The sequence below is a fragment of the Hemibagrus wyckioides genome, linkage group LG19, assembly GCF_019097595.1.
Source record: "Hemibagrus wyckioides isolate EC202008001 linkage group LG19, SWU_Hwy_1.0, whole genome shotgun sequence".
Taxonomy (NCBI): domain Eukaryota; kingdom Metazoa; phylum Chordata; class Actinopteri; order Siluriformes; family Bagridae; genus Hemibagrus; species Hemibagrus wyckioides.
In genome coordinates, this window is record NC_080728.1 from 13,647,354 (window position 1) to 13,675,128 (window position 27,775).

General features: G+C 40.7%; 1 protein-coding gene across 1 annotated transcript; it reads left to right on the forward strand.

The window, feature by feature from the left end:
* The first annotated feature begins 1,418 nt into the window (after positions 1-1,418).
* On the forward strand, positions 1,419-27,775 carry cnot4b (CCR4-NOT transcription complex, subunit 4b). Its single transcript, XM_058417445.1, has 13 exons — positions 1,419-1,634; positions 11,961-12,197; positions 12,890-13,087; positions 14,859-14,945; positions 15,112-15,213; positions 15,310-15,435; positions 15,514-15,638; positions 15,887-16,090; positions 16,548-16,602; positions 16,777-17,038; positions 17,800-18,339; positions 23,839-24,069; positions 25,593-27,775. The coding sequence occupies exons 2-13, from the start codon at positions 12,024-12,026 to the stop codon at positions 25,907-25,909; spliced, it is 2,421 nt and encodes an 806-aa protein (XP_058273428.1). The 5' UTR covers positions 1,419-1,634; positions 11,961-12,023; the 3' UTR covers positions 25,910-27,775.

Consider the following 27,775-nt stretch of genomic DNA (forward strand, 5'->3'; position numbering starts at 1 on the left):
ACTAAGGGGCCAAGCCCAGCTCCTGAAAAACAACCCCACACCATAATCCCCCCTCCACCAAACTTTACACTTGGCACAATGCAGACAGACAAGTACCGTTCTCCTGGCAACCGCCAAACCCAGACTCGTCCATCAGATTGCCAGATGGAGAAGCGCGATTCGTCACTCCAGAGAACGCGTCTCCACTGCTCTAGAGTCCAGTGGCGGCGTGCTTTACACCACTGCATCCGACGCTTTGCATTGCACTTGGTGATGTATGGCTTGGATGCAGCTGCTCGGCCATGGAAACCCATTCCGTGAAGCTCTCTGCACACTGTTCTTGAGCTAATCTGAAGGCCACATGAAGTTTGGAGGTCTGTAGCGATTGACTCTGCAGAAAGTTGGCGACCTCTTCGCACTATGCGCCTCAGCATCCGCTGACCCCGCTCCACCAGTTTACGTGGCCTACCACTTCGTGGCTGAGTTGCTGTCGTTCCCAAACCCTTCCACGTTCTTATAATACAGCTGACAGTTGACTGTGGAATATTTAGGAGCGAGGAAATTTCACGACTGGATTTGTTGCACAGGTGGCATCCTATCACAGTTCCACGCTGGAATTCACTGAGCTCCTGAGAGCGACCCATTCTTTCACAAATGTTTGTAAAAACAGTCTGCATGCCTAGGTGCTTGATTTTATACACCTGTGGCCATGGAAGTGATTGGAACACCTGATTCTGATTATTTGGATGGGTGAGCGAATACTTTTGGCAATATAGTGTATGTTTGGACAGTCATTTTCACCTTAAATTAAATTTTTCTGTTGCACTAATTTTCATACAAGACACCTTATACAGTATTTATTTAACTTTTTTACCTGTGTATATGTTTGCACCTGACACCAAGACAAATTCCTAGTACTGTAAAGTGCTCCTTGCTGACCCTTTGCTTTACCTGGCATTAAAACTGAATCTGAATCTGATTCTGGTTTGGCAGCCGAAAGAGTCGGTTCTATGAGTCGTTCTGTAGCGAATCGCATATATGAGCCGTTTTAATGCGGTGTTGTATTATTTTAACAAAATTCTTAAATGGGAACATTTTTTATGCTTATTTTTTATGCTTTTATGCCTGCCCACAAGTCATGCCTTGTGGGCAGGCGATGATTAAAACCTTTATATCTAAATAAATTGATAAAATAAGGTTTAACTAGGAGAAATTAGCACGACAATATCAGCCGTAGTTAGACAAAGAAAATCACGCACTGCTCTGAAACAAATAACACATGCGCCGTTCCGCAGCCGAAAGAGTCGGCTCTTATGATTCACCACGAACTGTACTACACGGATGTTACTACAGTACCCATAAAGCGTTGAACTGACGCATGCGCTGTAGGTTATACCTCGGCCCCCCCCACCGCACCCTCCCCACTCACTCCTCCCATTTCACGTAAGATGGAGGTTTGAAGGTGCAGCCGCTGTACATGGTTATAGAGGCTATCCAGACGCCTTAGTGTTTTCATTTAGCTAAGAGCGCAGAAGTAATTCCCTAAAAAAAAGAGTCCGTGGTCCCAGTTTCTTAAAATTCCGGAGTTCAGAAAGATTCCTTAGACCACCTTCCCAACTGCTGTGAATAAATTGAGAAGAACAGTTTTAGACAGGGTGAGTATTCCCTAAAGCTAGCTGCGTTAGCTAGCAGACTGCCATGAACCGTAGACAGAGGAACGACAAAAGTTTTGGTGTACACTTTTGTGCAAGGATTTGTTGTAAACCAAACTGAACAAACACCCCACTCGTTCTTGTGTGATTTACCCGAGTGTACTTTTTATTGCAAATAATTCTGCTGTGCTTTTGTATGTACTAGACTGGGAGAGTCTCGGGCTTTACCGGAACAGTATACAGGCCTCGCTGCTAAAATGGCTAAAATATCTACTATACTAGTTAGAGTTTTCCACTTTACTACTTACTGGTTTGTCGCCTGCACTTTAGTCTGGTTTTTTGTCTACTTCTGCTTGTCTTCTTTCTTATACACAATTTTAAATTATTATTAGTAGTATTATTTTTGCTGTGTAGACGTGTACTTGGCGGTGTTGCTGCACTGTCAACAAACTAGCTAGCTGCTAACCCTAACTGTCAGCTGTATCATCAACTCGCAAGCAGACGTGACCCTGGTATTGTTAAAGCAGCACAAAATATCATTCCCTTATTCTATTTATACGTCTTAACTTAGTGTAACCGATTAGTTTGTCATATAATGGAAGAATATTTAGTGAATGCTGCCTTCCAGTTCTTGTACTAGCTAGCTGCTAGCTGTTAGCGGGCTAACACCCCCACCCAGCCTTAACTGTAAGGCTAGCTACTACACTGCGCTCATGGCTTCATTAACATTAGTCACGAGATTAATATTTGTTTGTGTGTGTGTGTTTAATTAGTAGGTTGATAGTAAATTGCCTTGAGCTTTTGTGTTTAGCCATTTCATGAAACGTTGTATCTTTATACCTGAGAGTCCAGACAGAAAAATGTAATATAATTTAATTTGAAATCAGGATTTTCACTGTCCACTCAAGTATAATATACAAGAAGACATTTCAATGCAGTGTTTGCAGACACAGGCTGTTTGTGTGTGTTTCCCAGGGTTTGGTTGATGCTGTCTATCTTCTCAGCTAGCTTGATTTTTATTTCGGTTGCTTTTCTGTTTTATATTTAGTTCTTAATCGAAGGTTGATCCTACGATTGAGTTGAGATCAGAAAGTATTATGAACCTGTTCTCACAGGCGGTTGATGTAGTGCCACTGTGACCAAAGACGGCCAAAGTTCTCACATTGTAGGGCAGTTTTGATTTACACCATGAATCTACAATCCCACGATAAGAGGATGTTCTTAGGATTGCACAGAACTCACAGAAGAGCTTCAAATACATTTGACATGTAAAAGAAGAAGAGGGATTTCTTGATTTGCAACAGCAGAGAGAATATGTCTCATCAGTCATACACTATCTTGCCAAATCATTGAATTCAGGTGTTGTTTTTCAGGGGTTGGGTTTGGCCCCTTAGTTCCAGTGAAAGGAACTCTTAATGCATCAGCATACCAAGACATTTTAAACAATTTCATGCTGTCATCTTTGTGGGAACAGTTTGGGGATGTCCCCTTCCTGTTCCAACATGACTGCACACCAGTGCACAAAGCAAGGTCCATAAAGACATGGATGAGTGAGTTTGGTGTGGAGGAACGTGACTGGTCTGCCTTACCTTAACCCAACAGAACACCTTTGGGATGAATTAGAGCGGAGACTGTGAGCCAGGCCCAAACTGAGACGTCTGCCTTTACATGCACATGAATGTAATATGGAGTTGGCCCACCCTTTGCAGCTGTAATAGCTTCAACTCTTCTGGGAAGGCTTTCCATAAGGTTTAGGAATGTGTTTATGGGAATTTTTGACCCTTCCTCTAGAAGCGCATTTGTGAGGTCAGGCACTGATGTAGGACGAGAAGGCCTGACTCACAGTCTCCACTCTAATTCATCCCAAAGGTGTTCTATCGGGTTGGAGTCAAGTTCCTCCATATCAAACTCGTTCATCCATGTCTTTATGAACCTTGCTTTGTGCACTGGTGCACAGTCATGTTGGAACAGGAAGGGGTCATCCCGAAACTGTTCCCACAAAGTTAGGCGCATGACATTGTCCAAAATGTCTTGGTATGCTGAAGCATTCAGAGTTCCTTTCACTGGAACTAAGGGGCCAAGCCCAGCTCCTGAAAAACAACACCTGAATTCAATGATTTGGAGGGGTGTCCCAAAACTTTCGGCAATATAGTGTATCATGAAAAGACATGCAGAAGTGAGAAGAACCTAGAGTGTGTTACTCCTTCCAGATGTGTAGTTAGATCATTACCCTGCAAACACTCAATTTATTGAGTTTATATGATGCTATGACTATATGAAGCTGTTTTTATTCTTTCCACTTGAAAGAGCTCCAAACCTGTGCTGCCTCACTGCACACCCAGTAAGGCACACTGCAGTAACTGTCTTCATTGTATAATCTGACATGAAGCACAAGTTACTGCACAGGCTTTTATCAGATTGTTTTTATCATCTTGTACAGCGTGACAAGTAATCATTTTAAAAGACCGCTGGATTCACACAATGTAAAACCACGCAGTCGTTGGTCTTCGTTGCGGCCTCAGAAATATCGTTAAAATCTCACTTACTAATATAGCACTTTATCTTCAAGCCTGTAAAAGGAGGTTTGTGTGAAACTCGCAGGATAACTGTGACTACAGTATTGAAAATGCTTTTAAAAGTAGTGTTGCACAAATTAGTAATTTTGTTTAATCACTGGTCTATATTTTAAAGGATCTTCATTGTACAATCTGGCAAAGAAAACAACTTCAGGTTATTGCACAGTCATGCAAGATTTTGTGGTGGGGGATTGTCTCTCAAACCGTGACGAAATAATGCTAAAAGTTCACCCTGTCTAAACTGGACTTAAGTATGAGCGGAACATGGAGACTCAAAAGACTGCCTGTTTGTCAGGGCCTGTACCTTGCTGCCAATTCTCTCAAAAAATCTAGCAGGTGACAGATGATTATTCACTTTCTATGTACGTGCAAGAGCACACAGCCTTGATTCCAGCTGCATTCAACCATTGAGCTTAGATTTTCTCATGCAGGCAACATGCGGACGCGCCGACACGTACTGATACGTACTGACAGCAGCATCCTCTATAAATTTGTAATTGTAAACATTAAAAACATAAATTCGTGAAAGAGCCTTGTGTTGTTAAAGAGGATCTGATCAGCGAGCTCTCTGAGAGAGAAGTACACGAATGAGAAGTATTCCAGCGGTAGGCTGATTTTAGATTTCTTTTTATATCTTTGCTCCTCGCAGATTTAACATAGCGCCCTTGCAAAAGCACTCCCCCGTGGTGGAAGTGTACATATTCCTTATACAGATGGCTCTGAAATTATTGCCACTTTTGGACAAGCTGGGTCAAATGTTATTAGAATGTCTTTGTGTTTACCCTTTCTGTGAGAGTTTAAGTGGAATCAACTTATTTTAGTTTTAGGCTACGTCTACACTAATCCGGAAATAATCTAAAAACGCTCCGCGTCCACATTATCGTTTGCAGTCGTTTCCCAAAAGTCGCTCATCCACACTGAAACGTCTGAAAATGATTACGTCCCTGTACTGCGCAGGAGTAAAGTTCAGACGCTTCAACCTGCGTCGTTTCCGCCTGGCGTTTATTTACTTTCCGGCTCTTTAAAATGTAGCGGCAATATGTCGAGGAAATTAGCTGAACTGGTCACGTGACTGTGTCACGGTCCTAAAAATGCATCCGTTTTCACAGTCCACACTGCGACTTGAAAATGGTGTTTTCAAATTTATCCGCTTTGGAGAGCGTTTTCAAAAAGATACGATTTAGTTGACTTAAAACGCTGTCTCAGTGTGGATGGAAGGCCAAGACGGATAGAAAAATATGCGTTTTTAAATAAAAACGTATCAGTGTGAACATGGCGCAAGAAAATGAAAACGTCTATTTAAACAAATCTTGGCATCCTTACTATATTTCCTGTGATCGAGTTTGATCAGTCGTGTCGATTAGTTTATCTGGTTAGATAGGGGAGAGCGCAATAGTAGACTGTGTTAAAAACTTTCACAATCCTTTCTCTTATTATTATTTTAATAATTTCTTTGAAAATATAGATTTTCCGCAGCCATTTTGGTCAGTTCCTCCCACCTGTTAGGTCTCTCTGTCATGACGTCCTCCAATCCAGAAGGGTGAAGGCCATCCACGATGTAAAGACAGCCTAACACATCTATTTGAATTTGTATGCATGAGCTCACAGATGCCCATGATTCTCTAGTGTCACTGTGATTGACAGGTTTGCCTTGTTACAAACCTGGACACTGATTGCTGTGGCATCGTGGGATTATACTTCTCAATCTTTAGTAATAATTCAGTAATCTTTCAGCTATAGCGCACAGATATGATTCGGCATGTTTGGTTTTCTGCGCAAGCTTTAGTCAGTGAATGTATGCTATAGCTAAACCTAATTGATGTTCTATTGCTAATATTCCTGTTTTTGTGTATTCTGCTATATGTCCATGTGCATGATCTGTCCTTACGGGAAGATTATATCTTGGTAGGAAAGGAATGTTTAAGATTTTTAACAGATGACAAGGGATGGCATTAGAAAGGTGCAGAAATGTCCTTGACCCCATACGAACACATGGCTTCTGACTCGCGGCGGACACAAGGTTATAAATCACAACAAGGATCTATTCTAATGTGTGACTGTTCTCGAAGAGACTGCAGCTTCTAGTTGTTGAAAGGAGGCCCTTTGTATGAAAACAAGTCCTGTCATGTTTGTTTGAGTAGACCCACTTGATGTCTGTTGTCACTCTTGGTGTGTGTAGATTTTCTGATAACGCCCTGTACACTAATTATTATTACTTAGGATATTAGCCGACTGAATCGGTGTAATGGATGTTTGTGAGTGTCCTGAAATCTTATTTTATTTCTTTTTATTTCTTCTTATGGTGCTCAGAAAAGGTACAGTCCATGCTAAAATTTGGTTGCTCAGTAGATGAAAATAAGATGAGCATCTTAATGTGTTAACCAACTTTGTATTTGACGCCTTTGGTGACCGACCACATATTTTTTAGCACACATAGTTAGTTGAAGGCCTTGGAAAAAAAAACACTTAATGTGTAGTTGCAGATCCATTGCTTGCAGTAAATGCATTAAGCTGTTGACCCTCTGACTGCGCAACTGTTGCGTTCTTCTTTTGTGATGCTCTTCCAGGCTTGTTCTGCAGCTTCTTTTGGTTTCTCTTTTGTTTTTTGGGAGTTTCTCCTCTTCAGGAGGTAAACTGCAGCTCAGTTGGGTTCACTCTGGCGATTGACTCGGCAAGTCTAAAAAGTCCGGTTTTCCACTGATGAAGTCCTTTGTCACAAAATCTGCTTGTCTAGGATAGCGTTTTCTCCTCTGTTGCATTGTATTGTTAATGTTGCACACAAATGAGGGAAAAAAACCCCGGAAGAAGCACAATGTGTAAAGGTGCAGCAGTTCAATTACTTCTCTACCTAGTTAGTGCTGTAACTGTGTTACTTTAGGAAACTGGATAGAGACACATCATTTTCAATAAAGCTCACTAAAGAGTGAAATGGCAATCAAACCAGCCTGCTAACTTACAACATGTTATAACATGACTCTTTTGTTGTGTATGTGACACATGACACTTCCTCTTTGTTTACACATTTAGAAAAAAAATGAGAAGTTGCAGAGGCCGCAGCATTCTTTGTACACATGCATTTTATTTCAGTTCTGCATACGTACTCACAGATAGGCCTGTCTCATTATATTTATTTCTTTAGTCTTAATTGCTTGCATGTTTGTGTTTTGTCTGGGTCTAATAGTGTGCGGTGATTTAGTAATTTGCATATTCGATATATATGCCTTTCAGAAACATGCAACAGCTAATGCCAAATCTTATTCCTAAATCGGCTCGCTGCTCCCCGTGAGATACTCTGTATTACACTCTATTACTGAAGAAGGCTGAGCATTAGCATGCAACCAAGAAGCAGAGGTGAGACGAAAGACCTATTCAGTTGCGTTACTGAATTAGGACACCGCCTTAGACACAACATACGGTAGGGTACTGTACTCAACCTCCATTCTTCGTGGATATTTTTCCAGTCCTCAGCTGTCAGATTCACTGAACCTGTGTCCTCTGTAGCCTCAAATCCCTGTTCTTGGCTGAAAGGAGTATGACCTGCTCTGTTGTAGTGTTTTGAGATCCTTTTCTCCTCCCCACGGTTGGAAAGAGTGGTTATGATATGATTTACAGTATCCTTCCTATTGGATCTGTCCATTCTCCTCTGATCTGATGGCAGAATTTCTGCTCACTGGATGGTTCTTGTTTTTAATACCATGCTACAGAATGACATATTTTCCCCATTCTGATGTTTGATTTGAACATTAACCAAGGCTCTTGATTTGTATCTGCATTATTTTGACATTGTGCCACTGCCTAAGTTAGCTGATTGGATGATTTACACGAATTGAGCAGGTGTACAGGTATTCCTAATGACGTATTATCCACATGCATCATGAACAACAGCAAAACATTCATATTTGTCATGCGATCTATGGCAAAATCAACCCAGATAAATTGTTCAGTTAATAGCTCGCCAGCTGTGTACGATCGGGGTGAGGCAAAAGATGTCGGGTGTGTGTACTATGCAGTTTCAGGATTGGAGTCAGCAGTGAATGTTTGCTTGTGCTGTAAGATGTAAGATTATATATGTGTATATTCCTATGTGAAAGAGTAAATATCTCCCATTGCACAGCTGTTTGTTTTCACAGCAGTTTTTATCTAATAAAAGACGTTCTCTCGTGCATGCATTCCAGATAACAGAGGTTTACGCTTTCTCTTGGTTTATACAATACATAGGCTTATCGGAAACTGTATCTGCGCCCAAGTGTTTTCTTCCGAGACTCTGTCCTCTTTGGGTAATACTTATCCCGACACAGGAGAGTGTGAATGAAAACAAATGCATGTTTGTTTGGGATAATAGAACATGGGCCACTGAGTAATTGTGAAATATTTCTGAAATGTGTAATAATGTGTTCTTTTTATTGTCTTTTGTGTAAATAATGCTGAGGTGACCCTCAGGAATGAGTGAGGAAAAGGTCAGTAATGTTTTAGCTTCATGCTTGTTTATTTTGATATGTTGATGCGAAATTTCTCGTGAAAGCCCTTCATTAAGGGCTACGTCTACACTAATCCGGATCCGCATCCACATTGTCGTTTTCAATCATTTCCCAAAAGTTGGTCATCCACACCGAAACATGCAAGTGTTGTTTGTTGTTTTGTATTGTACTAGTAGTTGTATGTTTATGTAGCACCAGGTCCTGGAGAAACGTTGTTTCATTTCACTATGTACTGCGCCAGCTATATGTGGTTGAAATGACAATAAAAGCTTCTTGAATCTTGAATCTTGAAACGTCTGAAAATGTTTACGTCCCTGTACTGCACATGAGTAAAGGGTAAGACTCTTCGACCTGCATCGTTTCCGCCTGCCGTTTATTTTGTTGAATTGGTCACATGACTAAAAATCATTTTCGAAAGCCTCCGTTTGGCCAAAACAGATAGAAAAATATGCGTTTTTAAATGAAAACGTATTAGTATGGACATGGCCAAGGTGTGAGCCTCAACTTGACTTTCTACAAATCTCTGTAGTGTAATGATTAATGTATTCTTTCTAGAGATATTCCACCAAATGATGTGTTTATGATGGTGATAGAGGACTTGTCACTCCAAAATCTACCATAATTTTTCAGTTACAACTGTCTTGAGAGCTTGTGACTGAAAAGGCCATAAGGCTATAAGTTTTACATCATCTTTTTTTAATCCTCATCAAATCGTTCAATGAGCCCTTATACCCCATGGATGGGAGCAGAGTGATTCTGAGAGATACCACTCCAATGAGGATCGAAATTTGTATTGATTTGTAGTGACTTTTCCCTCTAAGGGGACAAATGGACCCAAACCATGCCAGCAAAAATGCCTCCTGCAGAATAACAGCCACCATTTTGTCCTTAATATGTCACACAATTGTCCAAAAGTATGATGCAGTCAGTCAGTTCAGTTTATGTCGAGCAGTATTGATTAATACTTATGAGTTGGAAAGGCTTGAGACTGCCTTGTCTCCAAAATGATTGGCATGTTTGATTGTCTAATTTTTTTTCTGTGCTGAGGACAAGCTTTATTTTAAATTGAATATAATGAAAAACTGAGGGCAGTTGCCAATAAAAGTTTCAGTAAAGTTAAAGATCTGATACTAGCATGGTACCATGCTATCATATTACCTCTGGAAAACAGCAATGGCTACGGTCAGCAGCAAGCAGGAATTGGAAGATTTACCCAAATCCTTAAGGTCTGGTATAAGAGCACTTTTTCTGGTAAGTTCCAGATCCTGAAGGCCAGTAATTGGTGGACGGAAACGCTATACTGGTGCTAATACTGCAGATATAGCCACACACCTGCGCTGAGTCGGACACTGAAACTAGATAAAAATGCAGAGCACAGCGAGAGAGAGTGAGCCTCAGGCAGTCTTTCTTAGCTCATTTAAAAAAATCTTTACACGTTATTTTATGTTTAAGAGTGTTTTTCCCTTTTCCTTCTTTGTGCACATTCTGGCATTCGGATATTGTAAAATTTCTTGGGCATGTGAAAGCAAATAACAATCATCGATGTTCTCATCCCCCTTCATTACCTTACTAATTTAGTTTGAATGGCATAATTTCAATGCTTCCATGCTGCTATTGCAACATGACCAAGGTCAGTAAACTTTATTCCTGTTTGCTTATTGTTTTATTATTACACTTAAATCATGCAATCCATGAATGGTTTTGTTTTCTGCTTTGCTTTTAGCCTAACAATGAGAATCCGTTTGTACAAATATGTGCATGTATCTGTGGCAAGTTTGTTTCTCCAGTATTTGTAAGAGATGTATGTCCATGTCTTGGAGGCTTGAATCTTGGACATCTGATGGGGTAAAACCCCCAACCTCAGGCAGTGTTACTAATTCCATTCAGGCATGTTCTGGACATGGTGTGTTTGAGCCATTGACTGCTCGGGACCTTGTTGGCTCGAGGAAGCGCTGATGACCCTACATGTAGCGTGGCAGGGTGAGGGGAGGAGCTGTAAGTGTCTTTCCAAGCTCTCAATCTTTGCTGACCTTTTAAAGAGACCAGAGGCGCTGCCACTGGCTTCAACAGCTGGTGTGCGTTGAGCATGATATTTTTAGCAGCCTTTTCTCCGTCCCGCCTCCACCCATTCTCTTCGTCCTGCTGTCTCACTACATGCACCTTACACTGATTATGGCAAAGTGTAGTAAATGCACACATTGCGGAGGAGGCAGTGATGAGTAGGTCCAAATGTCATGTTGATATGACTGTCAAAGTGACCTGGAGTGTTTCAGACAGCTTATTTATCAGCACTTTGGCAAGGCTGTGTCAGTGTTCTTGCTAATGCAGGAAACGGTCTGACTAAGAGAAACCTCCACACCGGCTAATTGCGCTTACCATGTTCTGTACTAATTGGTGGTTTTGTTGTCTCTCAGGAATGCCGTTTTCGAAATGTGAAATGACTGCCGTCATCAGGAGGTAATGGCGGCGCTAACGGAAATGCGGTTAGCTAAAATAAAAACCAGAAGGAAACCTTTTCACTCAATCAGCACCAGAGCTGGCTACCCAAAAATCTGTACCCAAAAGGCACAGAATGAAACAATTCATAAATGAGGCTTATTAACTCTGAAGATTAAATTTCATTGTAGGATGAATAAGTTCTGACAGCGCTAGGCCCAGTTCTTCTCAAGTTAATGGGATGTCTATGAGAGAGAGACTGTATAAAAAAAAAAAAAAAATTCATGAATGTCAGTTGAGAAGAGAGAGAAATGTCACAGGAAGGTTATCAAATTTAATATACGATATATAACGTACACAATACAATAACATGCTTTTATTAGCACAATTGGAGCAAAAGATGGTATTTGTCTCTGTATCGAATTCACATTATTGGTTCTGTGTCAAATTTTCAAACAACTTGACCAACCTTTTATGATAAATGGACACACACAAGCAAATATAGAACCAAGGACCCAGACAGACAATTTGTGTTTGGTATTTTTGCTTTAAAATAAGGTTAATTACATCTAAGGGTTTGTTGAACTTAATGATTTGTTATTGTGGGTGAATGTGAATGCAGGCCTGACACTGAAACTTTATTTTAACCTGAGAAAAACAATTATAGCCCTCATGAGTAACGTCTCCCATGTGCATTGTAACCATGCTTGCTTCAAGCGTATTTAGGTATGCTTTCAGACAGTCCAGATTAAAAAGCCAGTGCCTCGTGTCAATACATCATTAGTGCAGTATGTTCATTGAGTCATCTTTTCATCTTGTTTCTTGCACTTTATTTCCAGTGTCAAACTCAGGCCTTCCTCTGCAGTGAAACAACACCTCCACTTGCCACATCGTGCCATAGGATGTCCCGTAGCCCTGAGGTGAAAGAGGATCCAATGGAGTGCCCTCTCTGCATGGAGCCCCTGGAGATCGATGACGTTAACTTCTTTCCCTGCACCTGCGGCTACCAAATCTGCCGTTTCTGCTGGCACCGCATCCGCACAGACGAAAACGGTCTCTGTCCCGCTTGCAGGAAGGTACGGCTACGTGTGAACTTCTCCCAACAGGGTTAAAATTAGGAAGCTTGTTTGTACCACTTGCAGAAAAATGGGGAGAATTGGCTAATTATGATGTCCAAATTAGAGGCATAATTATCACTTGGAATGTGGTGCTAAATTGCACATCAAGCCCCCCTGCCTTTTTTTTTTTAACAAGCTATAGCTCATCACTGTTACACAAAAAAACACAGATTTTGAAAAGCCTAAATATTTTCTTAGCTTCAGGAACTCTGTAAGAGGGTTTTCTGTATAGCATTTTTTTTTAGGGAAGAGCTCCATAGGGGTTGGTGGAGAAAAGCGTTTTCTGATAGCTAGTGTTCAACATCCCAGCAAGCTTTGATAGATTTATTTGCGCTCTGTTGCCTCAGGCTTCCAGTGATTTCATTATTTCATTGCTGCAGCTCTCTAGGAAAAGGTTGCAGGAAAACCAGAGTGCCATCATTCTCTTTACAACCATCCAGTGATTAATAAATGACATTTCAAGAGAGTCCACACCCTAAAATCTCAAGTTATTCAGTACATAAGGTTCTTCTAGAGAAAAGTTTGAACACCAAACTTGATGAGCTTTTTACCAGTCGGTGAAGTGATGCAATTATTCTAATCTGACAAACTGCATTTAGATTGAATGCTGTTGGTTAATTGAGTGTAACTGTGTGTTCCTTGTGCTCTAGCCCTATCCAGAAGATCCAGCTGTATACAAACCCCTGTCTCAGGAAGAGCTGCAGAGGATAAAGAACGAGAAAAAGCAGAAACAGAATGAGCGCAAGCAGAAGATCACAGAAAACCGCAAACACTTGGCCAGTGTCCGTGTTGTCCAGAGGAACTTAGTGTTTGTGGTGGGGCTATCGCAGAGGCTTGCTGACCCAGAGGTGATTATTATTATTTTTTTTTCCACACACATGCAGACACACTACATGTAATCAAGGAAAATAAGCCATACATTATGTAACATATACTTTTAATAAATAATCACATTTTTAATGTTGATATTCCAGGAACTAATGTAGTGAATTTCCTGGAGCTGCTCGTCTTTGAGCAGGGTCATGTTTGTGAATTGTCTTAATATTTATGATGCTTGGAGAAATTTTTAGCAAGAGATGGATTTGTAGAGATTTGTCCTATATTTCATAACAAGAACATTTTGCAGCTTCACTCAGCCTCCGCTGTCAGTCTGCTCCATGCCCACGGAACGCATCTCTCTCTCTCTCTCTCGCATGTTCTTTCATTCTGTCTCCCGATTGTCATCACCACTGACATCATGCACCCTGAATAGCTCCCAGCACAGAACAAATTATGCAGAGTGAGAAGTGGAGGGGCAGAGTGCTAACATGTCTGGCTGTATGTAGACGGTCTGATTGAGATTAGCAGCGTGGAGCTTGGAAAGAATTCAGACTAGAGCCGATCTGTTTGCGGTTTTATAGTTTAGCTTTAAAACTGCACTGTGCTTTTCTGCTAGAAACAGCTCAAGACACCCTTCCTTCAGACCTCAGTGCAAAAGTACCTTCCCTGCAAGTACAGCAAAAATAAAAATCCCCTGCTGCTTAAGAAAGCACAGAAGAAATATAGAAACTGATGGGTTGATATAGTGTTGTGTCTTGACTGATAACAAATCCCAACTGAAAGCTGCCCCCCACCCCCGAGAGAAATATTTCCAGGTACATAGGTGCCGGCACATATATCTTGAAATCTCTCTGAAACTACAAGAGTATGTATTCCCAACGTCCATACTTAACCAGTTCACTGTATTTTATTTTAAACTACATTTCCAGTTCATTCTCTCTTTCCATTGGCAAAACTGGATGTTTTGCTATTTCTATATCCGCTCTAGCACTCACATTGGTGTTGACACATTCAGCCCTTGAGTACACAAACCCATGACTGTGTAAAGACTTAAAGGTTAAATGCTCTTAGCTCAGAGTTAGAAACATTATGCTTTTTTTTTGTAAATTAAATGAGTTAATGATTTTTTAAAATATGAGTTTTGTTGTCTATTTGGGTTTAGTTTTTCTTCACGTTTTGTGATGTTTGGTAGTGGAGTTGATTAATAAGGAAGTAAGTGAACAAAAGCCACAAAGAAACATCCGGGTTCTAGTCCTGGTTTAAGGAGTGACTGCGGTCTCAAAAGAACTGAATCCCTCAAACACAAGGGATCTGATGGAATATATGCCTTCTGAGCTCACCCAGTGATTTTGTTTATTGTAGTAGTTTGGTGTTAATTTTATTTATTTTAATTTACACACACAAAAGGATTATTAGTCCCTAGGGTGTGCTTTTGTGAGATATGTGAAGCCGTCAACTGCATCGCTTCCAACTGCTGCTGTGTCACAGCTGAACACTCAGAAAAGGGCTAACAGCTTGCATATAAATGAGTTCACAGACGCCTACAATTGGTTAGCGTCATACCGGTTGATGGGACAGAGCATTTAATTTTCTCTCTTGATCTACCAGCATGGATGTCCAGGGCATTTGTCTCATCTGGATTTGAACTCTCCTACAACTGACAACAATAGGGGAAAGTGATTTAGTTCTTTGGTGTGCCACTTGAGAATGCTCAATGTAGACTCCCATTTAAGACTTTTGTGAGTTTGTTTCTGCCAAATTTAGTAACGGAAATTATTTGTCCCACATCATATTCCACAGGTCTTAAAGAGGCCAGAATATTTTGGGAAGTTTGGGAAAATCCATAAAGTGGTCATCAACAACAGCACCTCATATGCTGGCTCACAGGTGATCATTACTATTTTTTACTCTATAGCTAAAAGTATAAATCTAATTTGATATTTACATGACTGCCAGTGATCTTTTTTGTGACTAGTTTAATCTCTTATGTTATGTTATAAAAGCAGTTTCCTCCAAACTGAATGATTTGCTGATTTTGCTATATCTCCTTCAGGGTCCTAGCGCTAGTGCCTATGTCACTTATATTCGGTCAGAAGATGCCCTTAGAGCTATACAATGTGTCAACAACGTAGTAGTAGACGGCAGAACTCTTAAGGTAACGCATTAAATAACTCTACATGCTGATTTATATAATTAAACGTCTAGTTTTATTAGATTATACAAAGCAACTGACTTGTCATTTACAATGCAGGCATCTTTAGGTACAACAAAGTACTGCAGTTACTTTCTAAAAAGCATGCAGTGTCCCAAACCAGACTGCATGTATCTACACGAGCTAGGTGATGAGGCAGCCAGTTTCACAAAAGAGGAGATGCAGGTAATGTTTGTACCTTTTTGAACCTCAGGATTGTTAAAAAGAAACTCAAATCTAAAGTGGACTGTTGGTTAATTGCAGGCAGGAAAGCATCAAGAATATGAGCAGAAACTTTTACAAGAGCTCTACAAAATGAACCCGAATTTCCTGCAGACATCCACTGGGACTGGGGAAAAGACAAAAAGCAAATCAGGCTCTGTACAGAGGTTTGGGCTAGTTTTTTTTTATCTAGGTCACCTAACTTAACAGCACAGGATTACCAGAGAATATACAGATACTGTTTGTGTATTATTCACTAATGTTTCTTCATTTAAACTCAATTAAACAGTACTGTTTGGTGCAATTAGTGTAGTTTTGCCCCTTTTCAGTTGTCTTTGAATCTTTTTGTTTTTTACTCTTTCATCTCTTTCCTCACATCCCAGTTCTCATGCTGTGTCCTTGTTTCGGTCCATAGTTCCAATAATATCAATAAAGATGCCTGGCCATCGTTACAGCCCATGGGAAAGACCCCCAATGGGCTTCCAGAACTCCGCAAGAGCCCGCCTCTGGATGGAGGCTCAGACTGTGAGCACTTGACTCCTGACGGGCCAGAATCTGAGCTTGGCCTCGGACCTCTCTCAGCCCTCTCACCTTTCTCTTCAAACTGTGAACCTGCCAGGTACAAAAAATGTCAATCACAGAACACAAACGCAATCAATATCATCATATACAGATTTTATTCAAATTTTGCAACTGACTGCACAAATGTGTGGCTTGACTTATTTCTATATACCCTGATATTTCAGTCAGAAATAACAGTTTACTCAGATATCGCAAAGTGAAGGAGAGTTGCATGCATACCTGGGGCATGTTTTATGCATTTTCACATTTGAATAATTTTGTAGCTTTTGTTAAGCTGATCATTTAATAGGCTCAACATATAAAATTCAATCTCGCAGGCAACAAAAAATTACAAAAAAATTGACTAGATGGTTTAGGTAGTGAGGTAGTTAGGAAGGTTATCTTTACACCATTACTCCAAATTGTATTTATACAAGAGTTCTTTATTCACAACTGCTACATAACGGTCCAGACATTACCTGAACTGTCCGAGAGTTAATCGTATCTCTCTTCAGTCCTAGTGAAAAGCCAACAGAAGCCATCAGTATAGGAAACGGAGAGACACCACAGGTAATTTCATGATCAGAAGTACCCAGTTTTCTTTTGGTTGTGTGTGACAGTATTATAGATTATATTTATCAAGAATTTCCCCTGTATGGTGCCTTTTTTTTTAAAGCTTCTTTTGGTTCCTGTTCTCCTTCCTTTGTGATTTTAGTCGTTTTGACACATTTTCTCTCCACCCAGATTCCCTGCAGTGACTCGCCGTCGCCACCTCCAGGTCTGGCCAAGCCGTGTCTGGTGGTGCCTGCAAACGTAGCTGGTTTAACAGTGCGGTCACCCTTCGAGGGGGCAGGCACAGAGTCGCAGTCACTGTTCTCTGACAACAGCAACTTCAGACATCCGAACCCCATCCCCAGTAGCAGCAGTGTTCCTGGTTTCCCAAGCTCCACACAGAACAATGCTGACTGGCCCACAGCTCCCGAACCACAGAGCCTGTTTACATCAGGTTAGCTTGACACTCCCTATCAAATCTGTTGTTTTCTCCTTACAAATCCAGAACGTGTATTTCCTTATGCCTATGGCCTCCTGCAGCACAAATAGATAGACATGGATTTTTCCAATATAAAACACTTGTTCTTGGTAATTTGTTAATAGATAATAAGCACATACCAGTTTAATCAATTTTTTATAGCTGACAGAATATTGGAATTATGCTAGTGCCTGTAAACAAATATTTACATTCAGTCAACTGCCTTAGGATCTCATGGGCACAGGATATCACAGAAATTGGACTGTTGAAGACTGATTTTTTTTTTTTTTTCCCCTAATCCTCACCTGCCTAGTTTCATTGAGCCTTTGCCCATGATATCCTCAGTTTTTGGCAGACAGGAGGGGAATGTCTGCTGCTGTAGTGCACCTTTCTTTAGATTTGATGTGTTGGGCTTTCTCTCTCTCTCTCTCTCTCTATATATATATATATATATATATATATATATATATATATATTATGTATGTATAATATAAATGTGTGAATAAATCACACAGATGCATTTATTTTGCACACAGCACTCAGTGGGCAGGATGTGAAAATATGCTAAAGACAGTATGACCGTCTGTGTATATTTGTGTGCTAGCTAGTGTCTACAATAACAAGGACTCTACATGAAAAAATATCAGTTTGAATGGTCAGAAAGACGGCCTAAATGTGACCAATTCAACCTGTGAAGAATTGTGCTTTAATAACTAAATGTTGTTTTCCTTTGGCAGATACCATACCAGTCTCATCCTCCACAGACTGGCAAGCGGCCTTTGGCTTCGGCTCGTCCACCAAGCAGCAGGACGACGAACTTGGCTTCGACCCGTTCGACATCACTAGCAAGGCACTTGCTGACCTCATTGAGAAGGAACTTTCAGTACAGGACAAATCTTCGCTGCCCATGAGCCATGTGACCCCAGCGCCGGGTTTCCCTCCTCATTTCCCCAGTTCGCTTCACAGTGCCAAGGGCCCAATGCTGCCTCCTCTTGCCTCATCCACACACCTCCCCCCAAACTGTGGGCTGGCCCCGCGAGCCTTCCCCCACCATCTCCAACAGCCCCAGCTCTCCCAGTGCCCTGGCTATGGCTCATTCAGCTTGCCTGGACACACACAGACCCTGGCATCTCGCCACAGCTGGCTGACGATGACGGCACGCGCCAACCTGCCACACCTGAACCACACCACACAACACAGCAACAGCTTCTTGGACTTGAGTTTGCCACCCCAACAGCAGCAGCATAGTACAGGTCTAGGAGGAATCCCCATTACAGGTGAGTGTAAAAGACCATCACAGGAATTTTGGAATGTTTCCAGCATTCACATATTGAACAGCATAATGTGCTAATAAAGATAAATAAAGGTCTCTGCTTAACGTCAGGTAGACTACACAAAAATAGACAATAGTTTTCAAAGCAAGCACTAATCCACAAGGAGGCACTGTAATGCTGTGATGAAAGCAGTTTAGAAAAAGCTTAGGATGCAAACTACATACACCTATCAAGAATATTCAGGTACATTTAAGGTGGCGTGCTTGCAACCACTCCTCAGAATTTTAAAGATTTTATCCAGTGGAAGAAGTGTAGCCTTTCGTATTATTAAATAGCCAGACTTAAATCTGTTAAAGGATTGAGCAACTTTCCCACTTTTAAAACAGTTAAACACATTATGATGATAATTTCTGCATGATGTTCATGCGCTAAAACAAATTTCATGTCATTATCTGCTAGATAGCTAATTCTTCTAGACAAATAATCATGTGTATTGTGGTGCTTTTACTAATACCTAGCATTTGCTATTAGATGTGCACTGGTATGAAATTACTGCAGAAAGGTTTTACTGATCTTAGTGTCCCCCAGTGTTAATCTGCAATACATATTTTAATATTTATAGTAGATATAATTAATGAGCTTGTGCACTTTCGCCACAGAAGTAATGTTTTTGTTGCAGTCTCATAGGAAGCTTGTATATTTATACATTTCTGTGGCACTCTGCAGACCTTTTTCATTTCAGACAAGGTCACCAGCAAGTGCCTGAGTGTGTGTGTTGGGTGGGGGAACCATAACTGTACTGCACCCCAGATTCCCTTAATCTGACTCTTCCAGCCTGAGATAATTCCAGCTCATGAATGTTGATTCAGTTTTCATATACATTCAGATATTTTCATATGCAGTAATATGTTACACACATTAGACATGTTAATAGGGAAAAAAAAAGTTTCATGTGTTCTGCATTCTGAGATAATTTTCTATTGACCACAGCTGTACAGAGTGGTTGTTTAAGTTACTGCAGCCTTCCTGTCAGCTGGAGCCAGTCTGGCCATTCTCAGCTGACCCTCTCTAATCAACAAAGCCTGCAGAACTGACATTCACAGGATGTTTTGTTTTTTTTTGTTCCATTCCAATTCTAGAGATTATGTGTGAAAATCCCAGCAGTTAGTTTTTTTAAATAGTCAACTTAACCTATCTGGCACCAACAACCATTGGCACAGTCAAAATCACTGAGATCATTTATTTCCCTATTTCGATGTTTCCTGAGAATGTTAAACAAATGGAAATGACCATTTGGTCATACATATACTCTGATATAGAGAATAAAATATAATAGGCAATGAACATACACTGATCAGGCATAACATTATGACCACTGAGAGGTGAAGTGAATAACACTGATGCTCTCCTCATCATGGCACCTGTTAGTGGGTGGGATATATTAGGCAGCAAGTGAACATTTTATCCTCAAAGTTGATGTGTTAGAAGCAGGAAAAATGGGCAAGCGTAAAGATTTGAGCGAGTTTGACAAGGGCCAAATTGTGATGGCTAGATGACTGGATCAGAGCATCTCCAAAACTGCAGCTCTTGTGGGGTGTTCCCGGTCTGCAGTGGTCAGTATCTATCAAAAGTGGTCCAAGGAAGGAACAGTGGTGAACCCAGTGACAGGGACATGGGCACCAGGTATCATTGATGTACGTGGGGAGCGAAGGCTGGCCCGTGTGATCCAAATCAACAGACGAGCTACTGTTGCTCAGATTGCTAAAGAAGTTAATCCTGTTTCTGATAGAAATGTGTCAGAATACACAGTGCATGATGGGTCAGGGCTGTTTTGGCAGCAATAACAATATTAGGCAGGTGGTCATAATTTTATGCCTGATTGATGTCAATGATTAATGAGTGTTGATGATCTTCTGTTTATTTATTTTTTGCCGTTTAGAGAGAGGGTCATATATTACTCATTTCTTCTTTGTGGATGAGGGTTTGTTTTTGTTTTTTTATGCGTTTTTGAGGTTCAGCTGTTGAGCCTGAAATAGAAACAGGCCATCCATCACAAAAAAGAAAAAAAAACCACACTTTAATATGTCTGTCATTGTTGCTTGCCCACATGAGCTTACTGCTAGAATACGGTGCAAGGTAGCTGCTGCAACAATAGCTAACAGCTCTCTAGGCTTCAATTCTAAAAGCTTTCTAAATGAACGTTGTTTGTCGTTCTTTTCTAAATACCTGGAAATGTGAGGTTTTTAGATTTGGTATGTAATTTGCAAACCTGTTGTTACATTGCATTTAAAGGGTCATGAAAATAAGTAAGAAATCTTACGCATTTCATAGACCTTGCTGACTCCTGCAGACCCAATGGAATAGACCACCGTGTTGCATTTTCTTCATATCTTGAGCTAAATATGCAGCACTCGACAACACGAAAGAGATCTCAAGAACCCCAGGAAGAATATTTTAGAAGAGTATATTAATTGCATGTTAAAAATCTAAATAGTTAAATCATTCTAAATAATTGATCATATAATGTGCTAATTAATAAATGATAAAGAATTGAAACTGCAGCTTAAATAATTAAATTTGACTTCTTTATAATATTACTTTATTTATTCATTCACTATTCATTTAATAATGCGCCCCATTTTTTTTTAAAGCTCATAGATCCACAGTATTTTACTGAAACCAGACCCTCCATGTGTCGTACCTTTTTGTGAGAATATTCCTCTCCCCAGATCCTCTCTATCCCCTGAACACTTGGGAAAGCAGTTCCATATGCACTTTATTGACTTTGTTCTCTTAAGCAGTGCTTGCCTTTCCTTTCACCGTAGCTCCAAGGTAACTTGCATTAAACATGCCAAGACTGCTCACAGTAGATTGAAGATGAAATAGGCTTCTGATGTTCAGAGAAGCACATTAAACCATGTATTTTCTTTTTGCTCATTCAGAAAACCCTTTAAAATGACAAAAAATTGAATGAAATTTATTTTTTTTAAAATGGTGAAACCCCGAGTTTAGCTGTTTAAGGATTTGAACAGGTATAAGAAATGAAAATCGTTCATGTTTAATAATAATGACTAAACAAGAAAATAAGCAAGGCTGCCTGTTTATCATCCTTATAGCATTGATGAATGGTGTGCTATAGTTATCAGAGAGGACGTGGCTTTGTTTTATTAATAGTGTCTTGCCTTTCCCGAGCCAGCAATAAAGACAAACGTCACACTTTCCCTGCTTGAGAAGACTTGTAGTATAGCCTAAGCACAGCAGCCTTTTTATTCTGATTGAAATAAAGCTGGTTTCTTGTACTATTTGGAAAAACAAATCTTGGTACGATTCTAAAAGCATTTCACTTTGCTTAGGCGCATGAAAAGGTCACCTAGTTGGTTGCAGTAATAGTTTTAGTCGAAGGTCCTGACAAAGAAACAAATGTGTATATATCGGCAATGCTGCTCGAGGCACGGAAAATTAAATTACACATCCAGTGAAGCTAGTAGCGATTCAGTTCATTGATGTCAGCACAAGCTAAATTGTAGGAATCAAGGATGTGCAACATAAGCGAAGTCGATGCTTATGTTGGCAAGTGGCTCATTCAGGAAAATGGTGTTATGGGAAGAAACCTGCAGGACACACTGCTCAATTTTTGCAGATGCACTTTGCCGAGTTTGATATTACAGGGGTTGGACAATGAAACTGAAACGCCTGGTTTTAGACCACAATAATTTATTAGTATGGTGTAGGGCCTCCTTTTGCGGCCAATACAGCATCAGTTCGTCTTGGGAATGACAGATACAAGTCCTGCACAGTGGCCAGAGGGATTTTGAGCCATTCTTCTTGCAGAATAGTGGCCAGGTCACTACGTGATGCTGGTGGAGGAAAACGTTTCCTGACTCGCTCCTCCAAAACACCCCAAAGTGGCTCAATAATATTTAGATCTGGTGACTGTGCAGGCCATGGGAGATGTTCAACTTCACTTTCATGTTCATCAAACCACTCTGTCACCAGTCTTGCTGTGTGTATTGGTGCATCATCATCCTGATACACAGCACCGCCTTCAGGATACAACGTTTGAACCATTGGGTGCACATGGTCCTCCAGAATGGTTCGGTAGTCCTTGGCAGTGACGCGCCCATCTAGCACAAGTATTGGGCCTAGGGAATGCCATGATATTGCAGCCCAAACCATCACTGATCCACCCCCATGCTTCACTCTGGGCATGCAACAGTCTGGGTGGTACGCTTCTTTGGGGCTTCTCCACACTGTAACTCTCCCGGATGTGGGAAAGACAGTGAAGGTGGACTCATCAGAGAACAATACATGTTTCACATTGTCCACAGCCCAAGATTTTCGCTGCTGGCACCATTGAAACTGACGTTTGGCATTGGCACGAGTGACCAAAGGTTTGCCTATAGCAGCCTGGCCATGTACATTGACCATTTGGAGCTCCCGACGGACAGTTTTGGTGGAAACAGGAGAGTTGAGGTGCACATTTAATTCTGCAGTGAGTTGGGCAGCTGTGGTTTTATGTTTTTTGGATACAATCCGGGTTAGCACCCGGACATCCCTTTCAGACAGCTTCCTCTTGCGTCCACAGTTACTCCTGTTGGATGTGGTTCGTCCTTCTTGGTGGTATGCTGACATTACCCTGGATACCGTGGCTCTTGATACATCACAAAGACTTGCTGTCTTAGTCACAGATGCGCGAGCGAGACGTGCACCAACAATTTGTCCTCTTTTGAACTCTGATATGTCTCCCATAATGTTGTGTGCATTGCAATATTTTAATCAAAACTGTGCTGTTACTCTGCTAATTAAACCTTCACACTCTGCTCTTACTGGTGGAATGTGCAATCAATGAAGATTGGCCACCAGGCTGGTCAAATTTAGCCATGAAACCTCCAACAATAAATTGGCCAGTGTTTCAGTTTCATTGTCCAACCCCTGTAGATTGTATTATCAACACTGTCTATCCATGGATCACCACATACCTAATGGTAACAGGTGGCTGTGTTCTTGCTTCCCTTAGCACCTTGCTTTAGAATTTGAATCAGCTGCTAAGTGTTAATGAGCAATTTACATTTCTCTCGTCTCAATCCGGTTAGTGTCACAATTTGAAGTTTTGCTTAGGAGAGATGGTTCTAGTAGTCTGATTAATTCAATTTGAATTCTAATTTGATTTCAGTAGTGCTTTTAACAAAAATATTGTCCCGAAGCAGCTTTACAGAAATCAGGATTTAGATTAGATTAGCCGCAGGATGAAAACTTGCGGAAAGGGAAACCCATCCTGTATTGTAAATGCAGAGTGGGATTCTAAATCAATCATGGCTGTTTATTTTGCCTCACTAGTGCCACTTGCTTCCTCATATTTATATATACACATACTCTGGGTTTCTTTTGACCATGTTATTTTTCTTTATATGTTCAGAAACGCATGTTATTGTTTTTAATAATGTTCCACTCATTTCCTTATTACTGTCCTTTGCTTTCCCCCCTCTCTCTATGTTCATGCAGAAAACAGCAATTCAGTAGAAAGTATAAATGTCAAAGAGTGGCAAGATGGCCTTCGAGCTCTTTTACCCAACATCAACATCAATTTCGGTGGCTTGCCCAACTCCTCGTCTTCCTCATCTTCATCCTCGTCCTCCTCATCATCCTCGTCCGGCGTGAACCACACAGGGGGCATATCGCACAGCCTGAGCTGGGACGGCACGGCCAGCTGGATGGACCCAGCAATCATCACAGGTACGCTAGTCGGTCCCGAGTCCGTTTATTTTTCTCTCGAGTCTCACATGCACAAAAGTGCTTCAGTGTAACGTGGACCACTGTAGCTCCAGTTCCAGCAATTTAGAAGTGACATTTAATTCGCAGTTTAAACTGACATGTCCTTGAGGGCTTTCGAATGATTAATTGAACTCTCTTTTACATTATCTTCTGCATTAGGATAATTGAAATGTGGGAAAAAGGAGATATGGACATATTTGGTTATTTTTTTTGTTAACAGTGCTGAGTCATGGCAGGGCTTTGAGGAAATTACAGTTAACTTTTTTCATCAAAGTGTTTTTGATTGTAAAAAAAAAAAAAAAGCCAGTAACCTCATTTTGTCTGTGTCGCTCTGTATGGTGGAGGGTTCAGCGAAACAGAGAGCAGTGCCACTGCATATATATTTGATGCTGCCCTGTCTTTAAAGTTTTGTCCCTATACCAGGTCTAGGTTGGTTAGCCATTATGGCTACATCTTTGTTTTTTCTTCTTTAGCTGAAACAAATGCATTTATATACATGTGCCTAATATGTTCGATTTCATTTTATGCTCTGTGGAGGTTGAAGTCTACTGCACATTGCTTAAGCATTACGTTTCACAATATGTGCTCTAACACAAGCTGGATCTAACAAAAGTGTCCTTTTTGCACTTTAAACAGCATAACATATATCCTTCCTTATAGCAGTATGAACACGTGGGGGGAAAAATACTTTTCTTTTGGCATACATTTTCAAATTACTCCAACATAGTCATGTAAATTACATTATCCTCCCAGTCTCTTTTCTCCTTTCTGTGCTAGTTTGGGGTCTTTTGTAAATATACCGATGTCAGTATGTCACGGTGTGAATTTTGTGAGTAGTGGGCCACAAATGTTAGAGAAATATAAATGACACAACCTTTGTAAAAGCTTTGTAGCATATTGTTCTACCTCATCAGATTTGCTTGCTTCTGAAATAATTGATTAGAACGTCATCTGTTTTGTCCATGATGTGTGAGCAGACTTGGTACTGATACTGCGAGTATGGTACAATTACTTACTGGGGTGACCTTTCCTCATCACAAACATCAGTCGAATCTCAGCCGTCCTTTGCAGTTGTTTATTATTTGATTTCATCAAAGCCTTGCTTAAGAGAGAATTATTATCTGTGAGCGAGCAGTGATTTAAGCACGTTTGTGCTGCTTGCTTTTATAAAGAGGATGATCAGCATGGAAGTCACGTCTGTTGTCTGAGTGTTGGAGGGTGCTGCTGGGCATCATCTATCATCCAGAAGAGGTTTAAAATTAATGATTTGCAGCCAAAGCTTTGAGTGTGGAATGTTTCAACTTCTTTACATCGAACAAAAGTATAAAGTATCATCCTGTCTCCATGTTGATTAATCCTTTAAATAGCTACTCAGTACCTTCAAGAGCTTTTCATGGTGGCCTGCATTCTGAGTAGATCTGAAAATGTATAGACACGAAAGTTCGGTCTAATTTCTTTTGTTCATTTGCTGTTCATTTCTGTAGGTGTCCCAGCAACCTCAGCCAACTGTCTGGACTCTCTTCAGGACGAAAGTCCCCCACATTGGCTAAAATCCCTGCATACCCTGACAGAGATGGACGTACCCTCCGGCGCCACAGTACCCCCTCAGCCCTCACACAGTACACCCTTTAGTGCCCAGATGTCTCTCCACAGAGCCAACTGGGCACCCTACCTGCCCCCAGGCACTGCCAGTGCTGCCAGCCAGTTCCACTCTCCCCCACCAGGTTTCCAAACAGCATTCAGAGCCTCCGCTCAGCCCCCCACAGACCTGCTGCAGAGTGCCGGACTGGACCGCCACTAGGGACTGGGACACTGAATCCCCCTTCCGTTACTCTGAGAAAACCCAACACACACAGAAAGATGAATAAATATGAAAATACAAACCTGTTAAAGTAATTATGGAATTATGTATTCTTTTTTTTTTTTTTTCCCCCTTCCACTTCTTGGACTTTTGAGCTCATTTTAACTCTCGGTTTCACATTTTCCTCGGTTTAGAATTTGGTTCATGTTGCCTAAGTGCTCTTATCCCAGCATAAGTAAGGAAGTTCCTGAACAAAGCATTGTAAATGAGAGAGCCGAGTAAGGAATTTGATGATGATGGTGGTGGTGGTGGTGATGAAACTAATGTCTGTGTGGAAATTTTGAAGGTGAATGGATTAGAGTACTAGAAATTGTTCCATTGAAACATTTAAATGCATTGATCAAATCTGCCTTGAAATCTGTACCAAATAAGTACCTGTCCTCTGTGTGCACAACCAAGAGGCCATGAACTTTTGAGGCTGTGACATTCAAAGAAATGAAGCAAAGCTCCAACAAATCTAGAATGAGATTTGTTTTTACCCCTAAAAGATCAAAGCCTTTTTTTTTTTTTCATTGAATGGTAAGCCTTTAACTCTGATCTTTTCTTCAGGTTGTAGTAAAGAGGCCTTTTAGAAGTTAGAAGTTAACTGAGCGTGGTTAGAGCTTTACACGCCATGCCTTAAAAAATCGACCAGGATATGTCCTCAATCACTCCCTTTTTTCTATATGCGGTCTTTCAGGTACTTGTTCATGACCCTCTTACCAGCTGACTGGTACCAGGATGGGAAAGAGGCTTTCCAGCTGCACCACTGGATGTAACCTCTGTATCAGAGGGCAGTGCGTTGCACAGAGAAAGGGCGTGAACCTCCGTTTTAAAGAACAAGCAAGCTGTAAGACACTTTTGAACAAAGGGAAGGCAGAGCAGGTGGAGCACCACCGTGTGGTGATTTTCATAGCTGCCATTACTTGAACAGGACATCATGATATCCGTGTGCGTTTTTAGAATATATATATATATATATATATATATATATATATATATATATATATATATATATATATATATATATATATATATATATATTCATTCCCTTGAAGCAACACGTCGGAAGGTACGGGGAGATGTCGCAGGACGTGTTTTTATGCAAACTCGTTTTGAGACAAATGACAAACAAAATCATGATGCATCTCCATCCATCACTGAGAAAAGCACTTGGATTTGTTCTTTGCACTGATGGGTGTAAGAAAACTTATTAGAGGTACAAGTTGTGTTTCGGTGATGTAGTGCAATGAAAATTCAGTTGTTAATTTGACTCACTCTGGAGACCATTTTAAGATTGTCAGAAAAGATAACGGGAAGGTGATTGTTTTTCCTCATAGTAGACATAATCTGGCCATGTTGCTGATGAAAGCTGGGATAGCCGCACTGCTAGGCAACAGGACCCCCCCCCCCCCAACACACACGCACACAACACCGGTCATAAAAAATTCTCTCTCACCTCTCTTCTTCTTCTTTCTGCCTCCTTTAATTTTCTTTTTTACAGTCTTAATTCTGTATCACTTGTGTAGGTTCTTGCCAACTGTTCAGTATTCAGCAGTATTCAAGAGCAGTGATTAAATTAAAAATCTTAAGATGAAACCAGTACAATTTAACTATGGGTTTTACTCAGTGCTAAAGATTAAAATGAAGCGTCAAAAGGAATTGTATCTCTGCAGGTCTGAAAGAAAAAGACAACAATCTTTAATAAAAGATTAAATATGAAGCTGATGTTGAAACTTTTTATCCTGCAGTCACGGAATAAAGCGGTTCATTACCAGGTTTAAAGGAAGGTTCCACCATGAAACATTAAATATCTTTATATTGAAA